At 36.1% G+C, this 20,986-nt stretch overlaps 3 protein-coding genes and 1 pseudogene across 13 annotated transcripts; 1 reads left to right on the forward strand and 3 right to left on the reverse strand.

Annotated features, from left to right (window-relative positions):
- Window positions 1-3: 3 nt before the first annotated feature.
- Window positions 4-1,650, reverse strand: LOC140016594 (uncharacterized). Its single transcript, XM_072070160.1, has 4 exons — window positions 1,446-1,650; window positions 1,275-1,336; window positions 1,077-1,140; window positions 4-167 (listed from the first exon to the last, which is right to left on the reverse strand). Exons 1-4 carry the CDS (start codon window positions 1,549-1,551, stop codon window positions 4-6), a joined length of 396 nt encoding a protein of 131 aa, XP_071926261.1. The 5' UTR covers window positions 1,552-1,650.
- A 63-nt stretch (window positions 1,651-1,713) lies between these two features.
- On the forward strand, window positions 1,714-3,602 carry LOC113716232 (cytochrome P450 94A1-like; annotated as a pseudogene).
- A 1,470-nt stretch (window positions 3,603-5,072) lies between these two features.
- LOC113716801 (uncharacterized) lies at window positions 5,073-9,764 on the reverse strand. 10 transcript variants are annotated; one of them, XM_027241258.2, is made up of 6 exons: window positions 9,618-9,764; window positions 9,041-9,118; window positions 7,654-7,754; window positions 6,095-7,067; window positions 5,507-6,006; window positions 5,073-5,410 (listed from the first exon to the last, which is right to left on the reverse strand). In XM_027241258.2, the coding sequence occupies exons 3-6, from the start codon at window positions 7,716-7,718 to the stop codon at window positions 5,302-5,304; spliced, it is 1,647 nt and encodes a 548-aa protein (XP_027097059.2). In that variant the 5' UTR covers window positions 7,719-7,754; window positions 9,041-9,118; window positions 9,618-9,764; the 3' UTR covers window positions 5,073-5,301. The 10 variants fall into 10 exon arrangements, with proteins under 10 accessions (XP_027097059.2, XP_071926656.1, XP_071926659.1 ...); XM_072070555.1 differs by having other exon boundaries at window positions 9,041-9,178; window positions 9,618-9,759; XM_072070558.1 differs by lacking the exon at window positions 9,618-9,764 and adding an exon at window positions 9,416-9,600.
- A 6,474-nt stretch (window positions 9,765-16,238) lies between these two features.
- Window positions 16,239-20,917, reverse strand: LOC113717321 (D-aminoacyl-tRNA deacylase). Of its 2 annotated transcripts, XM_027242116.2 has the most exons (8): window positions 20,511-20,911; window positions 19,897-20,039; window positions 19,626-19,689; window positions 19,196-19,248; window positions 18,674-18,729; window positions 18,324-18,398; window positions 17,657-17,845; window positions 16,239-16,647 (listed from the first exon to the last, which is right to left on the reverse strand). In XM_027242116.2, exons 1-8 carry the CDS (start codon window positions 20,797-20,799, stop codon window positions 16,560-16,562), a joined length of 957 nt encoding a protein of 318 aa, XP_027097917.2. In that variant the 5' UTR covers window positions 20,800-20,911; the 3' UTR covers window positions 16,239-16,559. The 2 variants fall into 2 exon arrangements, with proteins under 2 accessions (XP_027097917.2, XP_071926864.1); XM_072070763.1 differs by lacking the exon at window positions 16,239-16,647 and having other exon boundaries at window positions 17,657-17,889; window positions 20,511-20,917.
- Window positions 20,918-20,986: the final 69 nt, after the last annotated feature.

Genomic DNA, 20,986 nt, shown 5'->3' on the forward strand with positions numbered 1-20,986 from the left:
GTTTCATGGAGCCACCGGGACAAACTTGTTATGTACGGGACGTCTTCTTCTCACAGGCATATAATCCATAGTAAAGAATTGTGCAGCGTCCGCCCCTTCCATCCGTTCTTGCCGTGACGTCCCTTTCCTTGCATGCACCAATTTGGCTTCTTTGTGATGCGATTCATCTGTTGACGTGGGCAAATTAATAATAGAGTGGACAAGTTATTACTGCTGTGTAGAAGAAGATCAGTAGATCCTTCGAAACTTAAAAAAATGGAAGATTTACTGACGTTTTAATTTAATTACAAGAACAACATAACTAGCTCGGTCTAGACTCGTGGATTATTTTTTTAAGCTACTTCTAGATTATGTTGAATTGTTGATTATCCTAATTTAATCTAAGTGATTGCATGCATCTACCACTAGGATCTTTTTTTGTGTGTGTGTGTTTTTTTTTTTTAAAGAATCTACCACTAGGAGCCATACCATACATCCAGTGATAGGGCTAGGATGGACTTGACACGTAGCTTCGAGATTTACTAGTTTGGATAAAGTGTGCATGCAATCCGGATGGCACAAAGTATGTTAATGATCTAGAGTCTATGGCCATATGTTTTTTTTGTAAGTACGTACTTTTCTTAAATACAAAGAAAATTACAAGCAACATGCACAGAATTGCTGTTGTAACTATACCTGAGCAAACAAAAACAGAGACCAAAAAAAAAAAAAAAAAAGGACATTGGCAAACCGACTTGTTTTCTCATTCACCAATTTGATGTGTAATACGACATGAAATGAGAACTTCAAGGATAGAGGAAGAGGCTACACAGGAAAACTAGTTCTCCCATAGAGTTGGTCATTCATGATCCCAAAAGGGTTTTCTCGTGGAGTTAGGTTTAATAATTTTTCCTTACATGTGAAACTTTAGAAGTTACTTCTGCCGAAAGGGAAAAAAAAAAGAGTAGAGAATGTCCGCAATGCCTTGAAGCGAAAAGAATGGGTATTTGTAAGCTGATATACATAGATAGGAAGTGTACACAAAACATGAATTCAAAATCTTTGATTTCCAATTTCTTTGTACGAAACACATATACCTTGTAAAGCTTCATCCTGCATCTCGTATGGCATGTAATGATGCTTGTTTCCAACAGTTTTCACCTACTCAACGTGGGGAAAGAACCAGTAAATCAAGAATCAAGTTCGTGTATACTAACAAATTTCAGAATGCTTAGTTTCATTTAAAATCAGTAAATGAACAAGTTCATCTTATATTGAGTGTACATAATGCTTACATTAGCCTCTTGATGGAACTTCAGCTTCCTTGATAATGCAGGAAAACTGTGCTGCAAATGATCTGCAGAATGATGAGATGAGTGCATGTACTAGCCTATGGATGTCGAAGATCATACACTCAATCACAAATTCATCTTTGTATGTGCAGAGAAAGAAATATAAATTTTTACCTTGTTCGTGGGGCGTTTGTGCTAAAATCTGGAAAGAAGCACAAGGTGAAAGCATGAATGTGAGAAGAATACCAAGTACTGAGATGATTGTGTACAAATCCATCATATATAACTATCACAATGACTCGAGAACTTAAACTGAAGAGGGTTTTCCTTTGTGGCTAAAACTTTGAATATATAAAGCATGAGCTAGTACCGAAACCACAGACCACAGTCCATACAGGAAGATAGAGACAGACAAAGCAAGAGAACATACACAAAGCACAAAATGCAGAGTTCCAAAAAACGAGTGCACAATCAATCCTTATTTTTATACTTACCTTTTTAGTAACCTTCGCAAAACTTGGGTTGTTTTTTTGTCACTTTCCATGCAGACCCACTAATGGGGTTTTAGTTTTAAATCATTCATATGTAGTTACGTGGTACATATGCGAAAGAGCCTTAAAATACTGAAGTTTGTTAGAGGGATGCCAAAAGATCAATGCCTCAAATCCTTTTTTTCGCAGTATCTAACGTAACTTGGCTTGGGTTTCATCTCCATACGATTGCGTACAGAGTATCTTGAATATTTGATGATGTGAACAATCAAAATTCTGTGATGTTCATAACTTGCGTTTGACCTGGCCGTTTAAATAAGACCTCTAGTTTGGTACAATGAGGAGGAGTTTATTATGGTCAATGCAATGAGATTTGTGGAATGAGTCGCGCCTGTCATCCTAATGCATCAAATTTATTTAGAATGTGCTTGATGTGGAAAAAAGTATCATGGACTGAGTGCTGAAATCATACCTCCACTTTGGTACAATGAGGAGTTTATTATGATCCATGCCGTGAGATTTATGGAATTAATCATGTTTTTTTGCCATTGTCATGGTATTATTTGAAAAATTCAAATAATAATAGAATCATGAAACTTTTGTTTGTCATATATGAAACTATTTTACTATTTATAAAAGGAAAATTTGTCAAATCGATCCCTAATATTTTTACAAAAATTTTTTTAATTCCCAACATTTAAAATAGATAAAATCGTCCCTAATATATAAATTATTATCCATTTTAATCATAATGCTCGTATTTGCTCATTTTTTTAATTAAAAAAAAATAACACGCCTTTCTCACGTGAATATATTTTTAAGGGCAAAATCGAAAAACATTAATCGTCCGGTCAAAAGCAAAAGTGACCCTTTTCACCTTTCCTCCTAAAATTACAATCACGAAAAACCCTAAAAGACCAACCGGCAAATCCAAAACTCAGCTACAAACTCAGCTACCAAAGGCCGAATTTGCTGTTGCTTTTGAAGATGCCACGCGAATCAGTACTGAAAGATTCAATTCCCCTGTTCCCTTGATTTGGGAGGCTAAACGGGCTCTGAATGTTGGATCAGAGAAGAAACTTAAGAAAGCTATTGATCAAGTTCGGGAATTTGCTAAACAGATCATCAAAGAAAAGAAGGCAGAAGAAGTGGAAGAAAAATCATCAATTGATTCAGTTGATCTCTTGTCATGATTCTTAAGCTCAAGCCACTCCAATGAAGATTTCGTCACCGACATTGTTATCAACTTTATCTTGGCAGGCCGAGACACAACCTCTGCCGCATTAACATGGTTCTTCTGGTTAGTCTTTGGCAACCCAGATGTTGAGAAGAAAATCATAAAAGAAATCAAAGAAAAGTCTAAATCTCCGGTATATGATGAAGTTAAGGACATGGTTTACACGCATGCTTCGCTTTGCGAAACCATGAGACTCTACCCACCGGTTTCTACAGATACCAAAGAAGCAACAGAGGATGATGTATTGCCCGATGGGACAGTTGTTAGGAAGGGCACCAGGGTGACTTATCATCCCTGTGCAATGGGTAGGATAGAGGAGGTGTGGGGTTCGGATTGGGCGGAATTTAAGCCAGAGAGGTGGTTGGAGAGGGATGGGCTGAGCGGAAAATGGAACTTTGTAGGTAAGGACTCGTACACCTACCCTGTATTTCATGCTAGCCTAAGGATTTGTCTCGGAAAGGAGTTGGCTTTCCTGCAGATGAAAAGGGTGGTTGCTAGTGTCCTACGGCGATTTAAGGTGATGCCGGCAACAGAGGGAGGAGTGGAGCCGGTGTTCTTGTGAGAATATAAGGTGCTGGTGTCTTCCGGTTTTATCCTTAAAAATATGTCCACGTGAGAGAGTCGTGCTATTTTCAGTCGTAAAAATGAGCAAATACGAGCATTAGAACCAAAATAGATCATAATTTATACGTTAGGGATGATTCTGACCGATTTTAAATGTTAGGAGCTAAAAAAAATTTTTTGTGAAAATATTAGGGATTAATTTGACAAATTGCCCTTTATAAAAAGGGCATCTGTTAAAATCTATATTTCATCATTTTCATGGTATTTAATCTCTTTTCCTCCAAATGCTGCATCTTGTGTGCGTATATTTGCATTCAATGTGATTCATTGCTCGACAATTTTCTATTCACACAAAATGAGCTGCAAAAAGAACAACAAATTGAACAAGAAGTTCATTTGATTGAAGAAGTAAAACATTAGGGCCAAGAAGATTTTATTTTAGAGATAGCACTAAGTTACTTAAATTTTTCATAAACAAATGAACTTGTACGTTTCTAGATGTGGATCTCCATGTACCATTATACCGAGTTTAACCGACTCCTCAAACCCCGTCAATCTTTTTTCCTGCCCATGTCATGGGATTAAATTACCATTTTATAATTATTGAAATCAGTTGCACTTCGCATATCGTATACGTACATTCAACTATTGCATGTGAAATGTTCAAAAAAAGAAGATAAAAATAATAATGGCCTCCCCCTTTATTAATAATTATTATCGTACTATGTTGAGGAAAGAGCCATATAGAGAGCAAGACAAGAGTTCTAAATTCTAAAATATTAAAATATATATATATATATATATATATATATATACACACACACACACACAAATACAAACTCTTTTTTTTTGGAATAAAAAATAATTTCATTCAGATTTACGCACTAATAACAGCAAGTACATCAAATATGATATAGATTAAGTAATAAATCCATATAGATCTGAAAAATCAAATGATATAACAAATCTTTAAAAAAAAACCTATAAATTTTTGGGGGACTCTTGTACGTCCCTACCAATTAGCTCATTTTAGACACACTACACCAAGAGATCATGATGCGCCGACATGGTGAAAGCAAATAGTAGTTTCTTACTTTCTTTTAACGGCTGCCAACTTTGCCTGCCGCCAGCCCTTATGACTTCGCGGGAGTTTTCAACGCCCCTTTTAGTTTTTCTTGATACAAGCAGGCAAATTCTGACTGTAAGAAAGTTACCGAAAATATGGAAACATATGGTCTAACAACTGCCATTCTATAGTGGTTTTTAGCTGCTGTTGCTTTATGTCATCAATGGGTAATTGCCACGAGATTGACAACTACACGTCTTTGGACTCAACAACAAAAAGAAAATGCACCCAGAACTGGAACAGGGGCATAAGAAAAGGAGCTAATTCCTAGCAATGTCAAGGTTTAATATGATTGCCACGAAGAATCCAACTCTAACCCTGTAGAAGTTAGCTGCATCAGAACATGCTGCTGTATGGAAAAAGCTGCAGTGCAATTAGTAGGATTTGTACATGAATCTTCTGATAAATAGATGACCGCTCAACGGCTCAAGAGCTAAAATGTAAACATCAATTAGACATCAACTTTGCTCATTCGAGTTTAAAAACTCAAAAAGGGAAAATAAACCTAAAAGAATATTGACAAGTATACTAAGAGCACTCGATGGCCCACAGCTTCATATCTTGATGCTGTATATACCTAAGCTAATAAGAACTATATGTAGAAGGATGTATTTAGAATCTACAGCAAAAAAGGCCCTGTATCCACCCCCGGTGTTTCCGGATATGCCTCCGCTCGGCCTTTGTCATTCTCACAGGACTGCTATTCCATTCAGATTGTAATCTGTCAAAAGCAGAGAAAGCTGTCAATCATAAAGACCATGGCTTGGCAGATTCTTGAAAAACTAAGGGTAACTGCTTCAGTAGGTTAAATATTCACATGGGGAACGCAAAGGACCGCGTGCTGGTGGTGCTGCTATCTGATCGAAGAGATGTGCTCCCAGAATAAGCTATTGGCCCTGAGTACGTAATAAGACCTGATAAAGGTCCTGTTGAAGAGAAACTTGACTCCCCCCCACCACGATGGACTTGGCTAGGATGGTCCACTGCATCTTGTTGCTGGGCTTTTGGCTCATGAACAGTGGTTTCGTTCTTGTCCGTGCTGCTTCCACATTCAATGAGAGCAGCTGATTGGTCAGTCAAATTCTCCTGCTTGTGATTGAGCACACCCTCTGACTTGAGGACTTCTTCATGACTGTTTTCAGCAGACTCATCAGCGTGGCTATCTATTGCAGGTTTGGGAGACTTGAAATCAAATGTGATTGTCCCACTTTCCACTTTGCTATTATAATGCAAATTATTGGCTGTTCCACTCTTCTTTGATGCGTCTGCAGTAAAAGCTACGGCAAGGCTTTCTAAAATAGAATCTACGGATGGAACCTGTATAGCAACCAACAAATGAGGAATCAGATTTCAAGATTCAGGCATCTCAAGGTGTCTAAATCTCGAGAATTGGGCAAAACAATACCTCGTCAAGCTGTTTTGGAGCTTTGTTCCCATCACAGTTGGATAATAGTTGAATAGAGTCCTGCACAACTGACTCTTGCGAGCTACGTCCACTAATCACAGCAGATTCATCCTCAGAAACATCATCTGCTCTCCTTTCGGTGGAACTCCAATTTGCTTCACCCATCTGCGTCACATTCCCTGGGCCACGTACCTTAGTAGCATCCTTGCCAGCATGTTCTTCCAAGGAGGATTTTGATCCCTCCATGAAAAAGGTTGAAATATCCACTTCAACTTTGGCTCCACAATCAATAGAAACACTGTTTGTGATATCATCTACTGTAGAAGCTTTAAGTCCATCTTGGCCGGGTTCAGTGTCATGGCATCCTCTTATTGTCCCACTATGCTGGTCTTGACAAGGCTGCGGAGTTAACATGCCAGGATGACCATCTTTTTCAGCTTCAATCAAAGTTTTGTCCTGGGTAGGCAACCCTTCATCAACACATATGTCCTTAACAATTTGGTAATTGCTATCTCTGTAGCACACAGAAAGTTCCCACTCACGAACACTTTTGTCAGTGTAACGTAGTGAATCTGACTCTGATACAAACAATGATGAAACATTGGTGCACAGTTTCTCGGAATCTCTAGATTCTTTTTCACCATCTACAATAATTGAGCTCTCAAATTTTGGACTACTCCGTAGTTTATCTTCATGGTCTGATAGCTCAGTACCAGCAGCACCATCATTCGAATGACACAAGGGCCCTTCATGATCTCCCAGCTTTCCAGGATCTCTAGCTTTGTCATCATCAGCGGTGGTCCTTATGTCCGCAACCGCAGAGCACTTGAGCACAGATGCATGCAAAGAATCATGCACATTTTCCATCTGAAATGCTAGAGGATCTGCCACCCTCTCAAAGCCATTTGAATGGCATAAGATATCACTCTTATCTTTCTTCATTGTCAACTTCACTTCAGGGATGTCCAAGTCCCTGTTAAAGCAATAACTGGTTTTAGGATCATGTTTGTGTAATAGAATCATAGGCAGAGCATTTAAATACTCAACATCTAGTACTCCTGAACATAATTATTGACATAATTTCTTTTTCTTGGTGAGTACAGACAGACATGGAAGTTAGATGCACAAAAGGTAGACCAAGTAGAATCCAGTAATAGCATACCAAAAATCTTTTTGCAGTGAATCAAGCAAGGCTCAAAACAAGACATAATTCTATAGCTTGAACCTGGCACTGCTGTATCATGTTGAGATAGATGAAGTGCCTAAAATCCTCACTAAATGGATCTCATATGAAGATCCCCACTAGTCTTTATTAAACTGCTACCAATAAGAAACAATAACTGAGAACTAGTGCTTATCAAACCACCAGAATATACATTCTATACAGCAAACACACACCCAGCAGAACTTGTGAGCCCTTGAAAAACAGGTGAAGAAAGAAAAACAGGAAAGGAAAGGGGGGAAAAAAAGAATGCCACCGACTAATGCTGAGTAGCTACTCTACACGATACTACGCAGACCCAACAACAGTTTGAAACCAGCAAAGACAGCAGAATTACCAGGTTTCATAGTTTACATCAGCAGGAATAGTTTGTAAAATTCTCAACAGCTGTGAAGCAAACATCCACTATTTTTGGCAGCTATGACTAAGGCAACCTGCCTATGAAATTGAAGGTGAAGTTAGTTACCGTTCAGTCCAAGCTTGACACCAGGTGCTTGATAATACCAAGCACCGAGTTAACTGAGCAAAGTAATGCAGGCAAGTAACTCATACACAATAGCCAAAAATTATCAATTATGAAAGAAACTACGCTAAAAATCAGAACCAACAATTTTATTCCTTGGTCTCTGATCCCTTAGCAGGGCAGGAAATTTTAGAAGAAAAACAACAAACGTGATTCCATAAAGATTCTCATAAGGTAGAGCTGGACAAAAATCATGTGGGCTGCCTATTTGCCTCCACAACAAACAGTGAATCAGGGGGAAGGAAGGTATAAAATGTACCAAGCAAGCAATAAAATCTTCCTGACAAGGAAGAAAAATGAATCTTGTCTTATTCAAGATCACAAAAACCATCAAATATTCAAAGCAACTGTGGTTACCCTCTCATGCTGTTCAAAGGGGGTCGTTTTCTCCCACAAGTAAATTCAACAAAATAAATTTCCTAGTTTAGAAGAGAGCTTCCTAATCTGGGAGATCGCCTCATTTACAGGGGGAAAAAAAGAAATAAAAACCGTAAAATACAGCTAAAGCTAAATCCTATTGGCTAGTCCATCGAATCAAAGAAAAAAATATTACTCTGGCAGCTAATTGTCAATCACCGTGTCAAAAACAATGTCACATTTCCATCCAACTCTTCCTTAGATCTTCTTCTGGATTTCGCGACCTCCTAAACATTTTATTATTTTTCTATACTTGGTGGAGTCAGTTGTTTAGCTTACAATAGTCTGACTCTTGGCATATAACCATGGGGAAGTGGGCATCTCACCTTTGTCCATGGATAAAGAAAAGGACAAATAAAGTTCACAACTTTCCAAGAATTTCGAAACGAACCTTTACCAGCCAAACTATTTCCCCAATCTCCAAAGTCAAAACCTCATTCCACATTTCCCACCACTTCTTGTCCTTTTGCTATCTCTCACCCACTAGATCTAACCCGTACCCCTAAGTATATTAGTCTTAAAGTTTAATATAGTATTCTTACCATAAAGCTTTTCACCATTCTTATCATCCAATATAAAACGCTCAAGCTCTAAAGTAGCAACAGTAACCAATTATATCATTGATTTTCCTCGGATCCCAACAAAAATTACAGCTATTTAATTCACAAATGAAAAGGGAAAAAAAACCATCAGCGAATTCTTTTTCAAAACGGAAAAATTTTTAAAAATAAAACGCACAAAGGAAAAATGGAAATAAAAAACTACAGTCGGTATTTTTCTTTACCTGGTTATTCATATGTGGTACAACCAAAAGGGATATCTTCCAGTATCTCCAGTAGACTGATGATGGATTCTCTCTTCACTGCAAAGTTTCCAAACCATGATCATCAGCTCCAACACTAAAAACATACTAAACCTTAACCTTCAAAAAAAAGAAAATAAAAAAAAAAAGCTTTAGCAATCATAGAACATCAAAATTCATGAAATACATTAAAAGATCGAATCCCAGTAACAGTAAAGCAAAACAGATCAGAGAAGAGAAGCACAGAAGATTTAGTGTGTAAAGATCTAAAATTCTCACATACCATCTATAGCAAAAGAGGGAAAGAACAGTTTTTTTTTTCCAGCAGTAATGATGAAGAAAGAGAAGAAAAACCACCAAGTTATAAATTTTATGCAGGGGGGGGCCTCCAGGCTTCAGCTATAACAGAGGGAATTCTATGCAGGGAGAGAGAGAGAGAGAGTTGATAACTTGATAGTAGGAGGAATGTAAAAGAGCTCATAGAAGTAATAGTTAAGAGGTGGTACCGGAACAAAACATGAAAAGGGAAATACAGAAGAAAAAGGTCTGTATGTGTTACCAATTTAAATAGTGCTAGTATTTTAGAGGGTCAACTCTCGCCAGTCGCCGCCCCAGAAGGAGGCAGCAGAAGCTCCTTCTTGGACCTTTGGATGTATGGAAAATTGCAAAATGGGGAGGGAGAAAAAGGAAAGAGTGGATGGCAACTCTTATTATATGTGTACACTGTAGAGGCAGACTGGAGCGCACGAAGTGGGCTAAAGATAATACTAAGTGGTAGTGTCCGTAACAAATCAGTTTCAATGCCATTAATTATTGGAATCATCATTATCACACAGTAATTAGTAGTATTAATTAAAAGAGGATGTGTCTAATTGTACCTATTAGGTACGCGTTAATATATATTTGAAAATATAAGATTAATTAGAGAATATGTATAAATATAAGAAAAATTAATAATAATTGTTAATATGTGTATATACATGATAGATTAAATAAAATTTAGATATATTAATGAGTGTCGAATGGACATCAATTTTAAAAACCGTAAAAAACTTATGGTTATGGCTTAAAGTCATTAATAATTGGATTCATTACCACAGTAAGTATTAAAAAGATTTTGGTAATGGGGTAACATTTTCTTTTTTTTTTTTACTATTATTTTGGACGACAGAAATAGAAAGGTAAATATGTTATCTTATAGTAATTCTTTATACAAAATATTGCAGTCGGCGAAGCTTAAGATCTCTCTTTGGAGCAAGTTTTTAAAATTTCATTTTTCAGATTGTAGGACAGAAAACAAGGGAAAAATTGGGTCTTGATGGAGGGTGGACAACAAAATTTGGATGGTTTTTTGTTCTCTGTCAGATGTGATATTCTTTTATTGTCATATATGTGAGGTGAAGTGGGAAAGTCTGACAATGGAATTAGAAGACTATTAACTAAAGAAGAGAATAGAAGGGCTGACCAAAACTTTTTCTACGTGGAAAGGGTGCGCGTGGGGAGGCCTGGCATAGGGACAAAGTGGAAGTCAAGATGCGAGTTGGTTACTTGGAGATGGATTATTGGATTGGTGCTGTTTTCTTCTTCTTCTTCTTCTTGTCTTCTGCTGCAATAAAGTTTAAAAAAAAACAAATCAACAAGGAAATTGATGGGGTGCTTTATGCTACTTATTGCCATACTATCGTATCAGCAAACTCTGGCAACATAAAAAAGATTACCAGATATAAATAAAAAGGGCGAAAACTAATATAACCAATTTATGGAGTATAATTTTATGTGTATAGTTTAGTTTAGACTTTTTTATTCCGGTCTCAAAGTAAAACCTTCTTAAAATTTTGTAGAATTTTTTTAATAGGTGGTTAGGACATTCTTTAGTATACCTAAATTACTGATGTGAATGCGCGCACCCATTCGCGTTAATTACATCTCTTCATTTAGACATTTTTTTCAAATTAATTTCGCTTTTTATCAAAAAAAAATTAACAATCAAGCCCTTTATTTAATAATAGAGCAAGAATTTCTCCCCAATATTTAACCAATTCAATCTCCATTTATTAGCCCACCACGAATCAGACGGGATCCTCTATCCATTATATCTGTTCTTTTTTTTTTATCCAATGCAAAATTACGCAGTTCCACTTATTAATATTGTTGATGTGGCACATAACATTGAATGCATATTTAGGGGTGGCAAGCTATTGAATGAGAGAAAATAACGGAGTACCTCTTCAGTTCAGTGTGTTACGTAGACGTAATTTTTTTTATTACGTTAAAAGAGGTATTGATTTTAGTTTAAAAAATCCCTTATTTTGGAGATAAACAACCTATTATGATGGTTTCAGCAAACAACACCTGCTATCAACTGCCCTTGAAAGCCAAATGATTTGAGTTTGATGCTTTGCCTTTGGATATATCGTTTTGCTTGGCGCGTGTACAAATTTTGCCACTTAAAAAACACTGGGCTTTGATTCAATGGCTAAGAGAGCAGTTATCTTGTGTAACAGTCAAGGGTTGGAGGATACAGTAATGTAGTTGTCGTTTATCCCCAATTGGACTTCCCATAGTATAAAAGTGGAGTTGATTATTAACATTTGATTAAAAAAATCTATTCATCAAATCTTAATTTTCATTTTTTTTTATTATCAATCAATAACTTCTACAGCATTTCTACTCTAACCTGTCTAGGGAGGGTTCAACTGGATTAAGGGGATTAGAAAAAAGTGGTTTCCACCTTTAAATCAAAGGGGAGCACTACTGCACATTAAGTCTATACATCAAAATTTAATAATTTTTTTTTGTACAGACCGATTTTATTTCACATTGAATCAAAATGAATTGAGAGGCCACAATTTTCAATTGTACTTCAATTATCTAGAGAGTTGCCATCCCAAACTCATGTACATATTTCCATTTCTGGGGGTTAGAATGCTTTTCTTTTTTGTCTTTAATGCTGAACATGAATACTATTCCCTCCGTCACACTTCACTTTGATAGTTTTGATTTTTTTTTCTCACACAGGTCAAGAAAAATTAATCAACTTTATTGAAAAAGTTCATCTAGTCTAGTATTTTACTAAAATATCATTACATTAATATTTGGAGTGTTATTAATCATTATACCTTAACATTAATTACAATAATAATAATGATGGTATTTAAATCAGTTGACTGTATTAAATAAGGTAACCTATATTTACTGATAATAAAGTATATTAAATAAGAGTATTTTAGAGAAGTTAAAATTTTAGTATATTTTTCAATGGGAAGGTTGATTATAACTTAGAACGGATGAAAAAGAAAAACAAGACTATTAAAATTGAACGGAAAGAGTATTAGCTTTCAATCAAATGTACGTTTGAATTGCAATATCTTCCACATTGAAACCATATAGTAATAATCAATTTAGAAAAAAAAAAAAGTATAAAATGTTTGAATTCATTAAGAATGTTTGACTTGAAAGAGAAAGGCTTTACTTTGGTTTCCTACGCAAACACTTGTCCTTCACAGAATTATTGCTTAATTAGGTAAGCTTGATTTACATATTCATTTGGTTTTCAACTTTCAATAAAATGTTTGCTCGAAGTATTCTCGATCATCCAAAATAAGTTAGTTTGTCGGACTCTAATTTCTGATCTATATGGTAATTAGCTCCGCTGAAATTTTGCGTCTGACAATTAAGGCAAAAAAAAAAAAGAAAAAAAAAGCTTCCTACTCAAATTGATCCGATTAAAGAAATTGTAGTAATACCTTTTTTTTTTTTTTTTGGATCAATAGCCATTTAATTGATGCTAAAATAGTTTATTTCAAGAAAATGTGGTCCGTTAAGTATTTCTCTCATTAATTAATGACATTCTTGACCTCCTACTTCTAGTGCCTTTGAACAAATTGAATTCACTTTGCAACAAACGTACGGTCAATATTAATGCCTTTCCTAGGAATGGTGTTACGCTATCAATAATGTGATGATGAAGACAGAGATAAATTACCAGACCTGTGCGATTTGCAAGTCGGATGTCTCCATCAATAATTACAGCACTGCAACGGTTATAATCATTCACAATTCATAGATTCAGCCCCTTTTGAAACAGGTGTACATTATCACTACGGTACCAGGATTTGTTCAAAAGAGAATTAATCATGGTTGAAAGATAGTCAAATTATATGATATTTGAATCGAGTTTAGATTGATAAGAACCTGTTGGAGTTTAGTTTGTCGGGTTGAACAGCGTTTTATATCCGATAACATTTAAATTCGATAAAAAAGTTCGTTCAAGTTCGATTTGACAAATAAATAAGTCGAGTTTGAACAAAATTTTAAATTCGTTAAAAGAATTAAAGAATCTCGAATATTAGGATACTCGACTTGATCATACTTATTTACACTCCTAAAATTAATAGCGATTTTTCACTTATCTCTTAATGACTTGAACTCGTAATTTCTTGATTGCAAGTCAAACATCTTATCAATTGGTCTGCGTTTTATTATGAATACTAATACTCATTACTCATTTGGATAATTTTCTTATACACTGTCAGTGTGTAATTTTTTTTTTTTTTTTTACAATAAAAGGTTTAGATCATGTCATATAATATGAATTCAAAAACTGCTAATATAAAAAAAAAATCACTACACTGTTAATGTACAAAAAGTTAATGCTACTTATTTATTTGGTGGATAACTATAAGAATCTTTGAATGAAAATTCAAAACGTTAGACCTTGTGCCTTATTATATTTCTTGCTTATAGTTTGATTTTGGAACTAATTGATTTTTAAATAGAATGAAAACTATTTCACTTCCAAATCAACACATGTCAGAAGAAAACCCGTAGTTATAGCGGGATTTGTATTAGTATTTGGACATGCAAAGGTGCTGTGGATGCTAGTCCTAAACGGTGTAATATTTTTTGAATAATTATGTAATTTTGTGACGACGAAATTGATATAAATAGTAATAAAATCTCATACTTTTATTATTGTAAGAATATATAAGTACTTCATTAAAATTTACAAAATATTAAAATGATGTCATGCTGCTTAGGGACGGTTGCCTTGGCCCGTGCCGGTGGCATATTCGTGAGTTTGACCCCATCAGCCCAAAAAAAAAAGTAGTGTGCCGGTCATTAAACATGCATCTTTGTGTCAAGTGATGACGAGGAAGCCCGCAAATGAAAATAATAATAAAGCGGCGGAAATCAAGAGTGTATCTTCTTAGAACGCTAAGGTTCGTGATTAGATATAACACGTGTCAATTCCACGTCCAAGATTTTATTTTATTTTTTCTTCCAACTTCTAAGGAAACCCCAAGAATTCGATAACTAAACTGAGCCCAAGAGCAATCGTCAAAAGCCGGCAACTTTTGACGATGCTCTTGGAGCTTAACTACCCAACCCTTAACACCCCCCAGCCGATGTGGGATAGAAACCCCGACAGGGGCCAAGCCTGCGCTGGAAACTGCTACCAGGCCTTAACTAAGAACCCATCCCCAACCGCCGACCCCTTGCAGTTGTTTTTTTTCTTCCAACTTCTAAGGAAACCCCAAGAATTCGATAACTAAACTGATGCAAAATTTGGATAGAATGTCAAATTTGTCTTTCTAAAGTCAATTTACAATTTAGGCTTGAAGGGGTAGTTTTGTCATTTCAATAAAAATTCTTGCGGAATCAAAACTTGAAATATTTTAATCGCACTCTCATTATTTGTTTTATTATATAATCTAATAAATAAAACCCTTATGATAAAAATGATAATCAGAGTGTGATTAACAAAAAAAAAAAAAGGAGAATGCAATTAATATTTATTTTCCTAAAATTAATATGCCGCGGCAATTAACATTTACCACCCCTGTGTATGGGTTTGCCATTAAAAAAAGAGAGAAAGTGGCAATTTAAAATTCAAATTTTGCTCACGTGTCATTCATCCAACCGTGATAATATATACACTAATAGCAGTGTGTATAAGATTTACTCCTACATTGAACTTCAATTGCTATTACTACAGTCCATCAAGTATTTCTCTGAGTTATTTACACCATGTTACTAGACACATTGGGAGATGCTAGCACCCACACTATTATGCAATTCTAAATACACACATTGGATTTTGACCCCAAAAAAAAATACACATATTGGGCAACTTCTAGTACTAAGTGCATCGAAGGCGTGAATTTAAAATAGATGTATGTGGGTTTAGTTCATTGAACCAGATATGTTCATTCATTATCCAGAATTGGACAAATCCTGGATTTTTCTTTTCTTGTCATATCACACAAAGAACAACAGAGAGAGATTTGTTTGGTGTTTGTTTCTGGAGACAAACTGGGAGTGCTTGATTACACGAATCATTAGAAATGAACTAATAAGCATCCATGCTAATTTACAGGTCTGAAAAGATAGCTTCCTACTAATACTCTAGTCGTGTTTGGTAAATTGGACGAAATCATTAGGAGTTTGAAGAATTACCAAATATGTTCTCCAACAAACATTTGCAAAAATGGGGAAAAAAAAATTATGCCAAATAAGTTCTCCAAAGTCCAAACAATTGAGGGACGATCAGCCAGCCCCGTTGGTGAAGTTAACAATTCATGGAATTCATATAGCGTACTCTTTTTTTTTTTTTTTGTGGGTTCGAGAGAGATTCTAAATCTTACAAGGGGGAAGGAGAAAGGGTCCAACTTGAAACAACCTTAGATTATAATTAGCCTACAACAGAATATGATGATTTGCTTGATGAAGGAAGCAAATAGTAGTGTTCAGGAGGCATGATACAGCATGTTGATGTTTGGCCATGGTTTTCAGCACTCAATATTAAATCCAAAGGGGCTTTGCATGACATGCCCCCACAGACGTTAGGTTGGCATTTGGATACCGCACATCTTCTGTGAGAATGATCAGGTGAAAATGGTCAATTCAGTGTTGAAATTTGTGAAAAAGCAGGATGATTGGAGCAATTAGTGGGATGGTTAATCATGATTTCTTCATTGCAGAAGTACAGAACTAAGTGCTCGTATCATCATTGAACCAGAAATTTACTCCTGCAGAGTCCGACAGTGTTTGAAAATAGAAGAAGAAGAAAAAGTGACACTGCCACTCTACATGAAAATCACTGCTCCTGTGATTTTTATGATGTAAATTTCTGAATGATGCTGAAAACACATGCCATCCAAAAGGAAGAAGAATCCAGTTGCTTCTAAACAGGTTGCTCATGTAAAAGTAGGATTATTGGTCAACAAAATTCTCTCATATTCCCAGTATTCCGCTATTACACTTCAGAGCTAATTACTATCTCTAGCGTACTATAACATTTGATAACATGATTCTACGCAAATGAATCAGCTTATGGGGAAAAATGCAAGAATAGAGATACTACACTTCCAGAATGCATCAACATGGTCCCGTAGTCTGTCGTTTGTACTTTGAGTGGGATGATACTCGGCCAGGGGGTTGAGGAAGCTCAATATAAGAGGAAATCCAAATCCAATGTAGTTGACTGCAATCTTCAAAATCAGTGAAAATCAGCAGGCTTGCCAACTTTTATGTTCTGCTGGCCTAAAAATTCAATAATGGCATTCTTTTGCCAGCTCTTAAAACTCCTGCAGCCAATAAATGATTGATGTTGGTCCAATTGGCAAGGTAAACTAAACAAACATAAGCAGCAGAAATGTAACTGGAACGCGATAAATAAAAAAAAAAAAAACCACTTTGGAATTCAATAGTTCAACATTGACCAATATCCACCGTAGCCTCATTTACAGGAATCTCAGAAGAAACTGGTAAAAGATATGGCGAAACCGACTTGACTTCCTAAATCATGTGGAATCATAAGTTACCAGAATAGGACTCTTATTGAGGATCATGCAAATCAGCAGTCTATCAAAGATATTTATCCAATGTCTTTGCACCTATTCATAGGCCCTGACAGCATAAGAACGCATTAATAGATATTAACATTCTTCCAACAAAGAACGAACTTAGAATTTGTTAGTCTTCTCCTCCTGCTGAGGCCTTTTCCTATTACAGATCTTTTGTCATTTAAATTGCCTTCATAATACACTCTTCTTCATGCACTACATGCCATAGTTCTGTAATTGAATGTACCTTTTGATTAGAATCCAGCATTAAGTGAAGATTTGAAAAATAGTGATTTGTTATGTCACAACCAAAGCTAGCAGAACATACATACCAATTATAATTTGAAAAGGGTTTCAGTCACTACTATGAAAATGGGTGGTTTATGATCTGGTATTGTAACTTAGCATGATGGATTGCTTAACAAAGTTGAACCCCAAAACTTGATCACCAACTAGGTCTGAGAAAGTCCCCTTTTCAGTGATAATTTCGAGCCTTGAGACAATAACTGAATCCCATAAACATGCACAATCCACTGCTTCAGACTAAAATTTAATCCTGTTATCCTTGAATAGGATAGGAAAAGCACATGAAAGAGAACGTGACCAGCAAGAGTTTGATAGTCTTTATTAACTGTTGACTAGTGAGAGAGATGCATCACAAGTTTTTCAGAGATTACAACATGCTACAGTGTACTATCTTGGAACCAATAAGTGTAATTGAAATAGGAGAATCCTTCACATGTATACTTACTTTTGATCAAGATGTGCCAAAATTTCCCCTCCAGGGAAAGCGGCCTTGGTAGCATCAAAAGCAACTTTGATGGCTTGTTTCCAAGTACCTCCTATATCTTCGGCTCTAGGTTTTGCTTTTGATTGGCCAGGATCTTCCATTGGCAAGGAATATCCGGATAGAAGATGGCCCACCCAGGCACCATCTTTCCTGTGAGTACACAATCAGCAGAAACCATCTGAATAAATGCTCCTCTGTATTTAATCAAATATCCATCTTGTATCAGAAAAAGCATATAAAAGAACCCGCATGAGTACGTAGGATTCTAGATGATGGAAACCACAGAAATAAACCGGAAGATGTTTAAACTATCATCATGACTTAAGAGTAAAGTTTTCAGTAAGGCCAGTCTGATGTGTGCTACACATTTTTGATTGCCTTAGAACCGCCAAATTCATACTGGCACACAGTAGATAAAAGGTTTCACCAGTATTCCAAGAAGGATGAGTGCTGTTCAACATACTAGACAAGTTTATATTCAGCATAGATCTGGAGTTAGCTTAATCCTGTTAATAGGTGAGAATATATCCACCAAAATGCACGCAAGCAAGGTATGAAATAAACATGTCCTAATACAACAAGAATGCTTTCCCGAGAATTAAGCTGCAATAGGAAATATTTGACTTACAATATTATATCCATATGTCTTGGTACATAATGCCCTCCACCAATGCCAAGAAGGACTTTTTTCCTTTCACTCTTGCTGCAACATGAAAAATCACATGACTATTAAAGAACCTGATGACAAAATTACCAACTGCCATTTAACATGATAAAATATTAGCAGAGAGAAAATCAAGTGGAGGTGATCCAGAAACAAATGAAGAATAGTAGCATCAACTAGTATCATTACAAAATAGACGGCAGGAAGATACTAAGTTTTGATAAAAGCAATTAAAGTACAGGATCAGAGGCCAATGGCTCAAAGTTACTTTAAGAACATAATTAAAGAAAGTTGGCCTTTTCCTGCAGTTATACCTGCTCCAATTCCCAATGGAAGCTTCTTCTCCAAATCCCAGTCCTTCCCAAACTAGCTTCATGCACAGCAAAATAACTCATTACGGAAAAACCTAGCGAGTACAACTCCTAAACAGACAAAAATATCATTTGAAATTGAAGGAATTATTCACTGCAAAGAGGAAACTTATGACTTAGTAGGATCCAGAGAGATCAATTCACATAACAAAGTAAAAGTACATGCATCTATATAAAATGAGAAGAGACACAGCACACAGCAAACTAATGTCTCTTGAGACATTCCATCAGATGCTACTTGACTTTCTCCATGGCTTTACAAATTTAAAGAAAAAAAAACTATGGGAGACCTTCATGTTGAAGCAGGGATGCTAATGTGTGAAAGTGAAATTATCAACTGTGAAAACAGATACAGATGTATTGATAAACACATTGCTACTGAATTTTGCAATTTTTCAAAAACCTCGCCAAACTTTAAACATGCAACTATCAATGCAAGATAGAAGCTAAATATGTATACTCAACTAGAGCAATCACTTGAGCTGCATCCACTCTCTTCCAATAGTCTTCTGTGCTACCTATTTCAAGTAGAAGAAACTCTTTAGCCATGTTTACCAGAAATTGACTACCACTATTGTGCAGGATAAACAACTTGACAGAAACTGACACAGGCACACCAGCATACAGAAAAGAAGTAAGATAGCAGAGGGTAAAAAGAAGCAACATCAACCTATGTACTTTCATCCCTCATGAAAATAAATGTAAGTTGCAACAAATTTTAACAACGACTACCATCAACTATTGTGTCTACAATGTTAAAAAGTCTCCACATATTTTTGCCTAATGTATGAGATGTTAAGCTAGGGTAGGCAAGGTCATAATAAAATCACTAGACATGAATGGTTGACTTAGAAAAAACAAATCGATTGTAAACTGAAGCTCCTTCAAAACATACCAATTTCAATGAACATTGTAGGTTTACTTGTCACAGGCCCATGATGAGTAGCTTCCAAAGTAATCTACACTGACACGAAGAAATAGCTTGAGTTAAACTGTAAAATACTCAACAATGCACAATCCTCTCAGCATTAAGAATATAAAGTGAACTTATCGAGAACACAAACTCACATTTCCAACAGAAAAATATGAACTCTTCTGATACTTTTTCAAAAGAAAAAAAAAAGCAAGTTAATGCCATTTAAAAAATTTCAAAAACATGGAACTACCTCAAATTCAGGAATCAAATTATGAGATTGAGCAATTTTCTTCAAAAGAATCAGCCATTGCCCCATCCGAGGACTCGGTGGCGCTGCCCATCCTGGCCTCCCTCCTTGTGGTGCTTCATCTCCCTCTTTCAAATGCGGGATTCCTAATGAACACATAACAAGCACAGATAAGGACTAAACGCATTACAGATAGCATTCAACAACATGGGAATCTATAAAATTGACCAAAGAGACAAATTATACTCCACTACTCCCACCTGAAAGTATTAACAGAGAAAAAAAAAACTCTTGCATCAAAGAATTTCAATTGCAAAATTCCAAATATTTAATATCAGCACAACTACATGGGCACCTCTGAAGCACCAAACCATACTCAATCAATCAGTTCATACAAAATCACCATGCATGCAAAACCTGACATCCCAAATTCCCACATGCAAAATCCCAGTTACTCATCGGCAGCTATTAAATTGATTAATTAACAAAACACTTTTAAGAATCATACAAAATTGGCATGCAAATCTATCGCCCCAATATCCAAGATGCTTACATACAGTAAAAAGATACCATCTTGGGCCTCAAAAAGGATTAAAAAATAATTAAAAAAAAGGTACCAATTGGGTGGATGGTGAGGGCGGGGAGGTTGGAAACAGCAGTATGTTTGCTAAGGAATATGATCTCATCAACTATTTCACCAGTAGCGTTTTCCCAACGTTGGTCCAAATCATCCTCCGCAATTATGCTCTTGTCATGCTCCAGCAACCTTAATTTATCTCCATTGATGAAGCTTCTGATTCCATCAAATAGGGGGCCAGGGTGATGCCAACCGGGCATGGTCAGAAGGGCCTTAGCCGGGTTGATGGAGGCTGGATCAAGAGTTGTTGCCACCACCAAAGTGACCATTTTTAGTAGTTTCTTTTCTCCTCCTTGAGTTCTTCCTTCTTGTCCCTTTTTTGGCTTTCTTCTTCTTGGCTATTTATCAGTTTTCGGCTTTTTGCACTTTCCCACAAACGGTGGCCGGTGGTTTTGGCGTGGCACCAGAATTGGTGACATACTGATTTTGACCTTTTGACTGGTGGCGGCCAATGGG

Source organism: Coffea arabica, chromosome 11c (assembly GCF_036785885.1).
Source record: "Coffea arabica cultivar ET-39 chromosome 11c, Coffea Arabica ET-39 HiFi, whole genome shotgun sequence".
Lineage (NCBI taxonomy): Eukaryota > Viridiplantae > Streptophyta > Magnoliopsida > Gentianales > Rubiaceae > Coffea > Coffea arabica.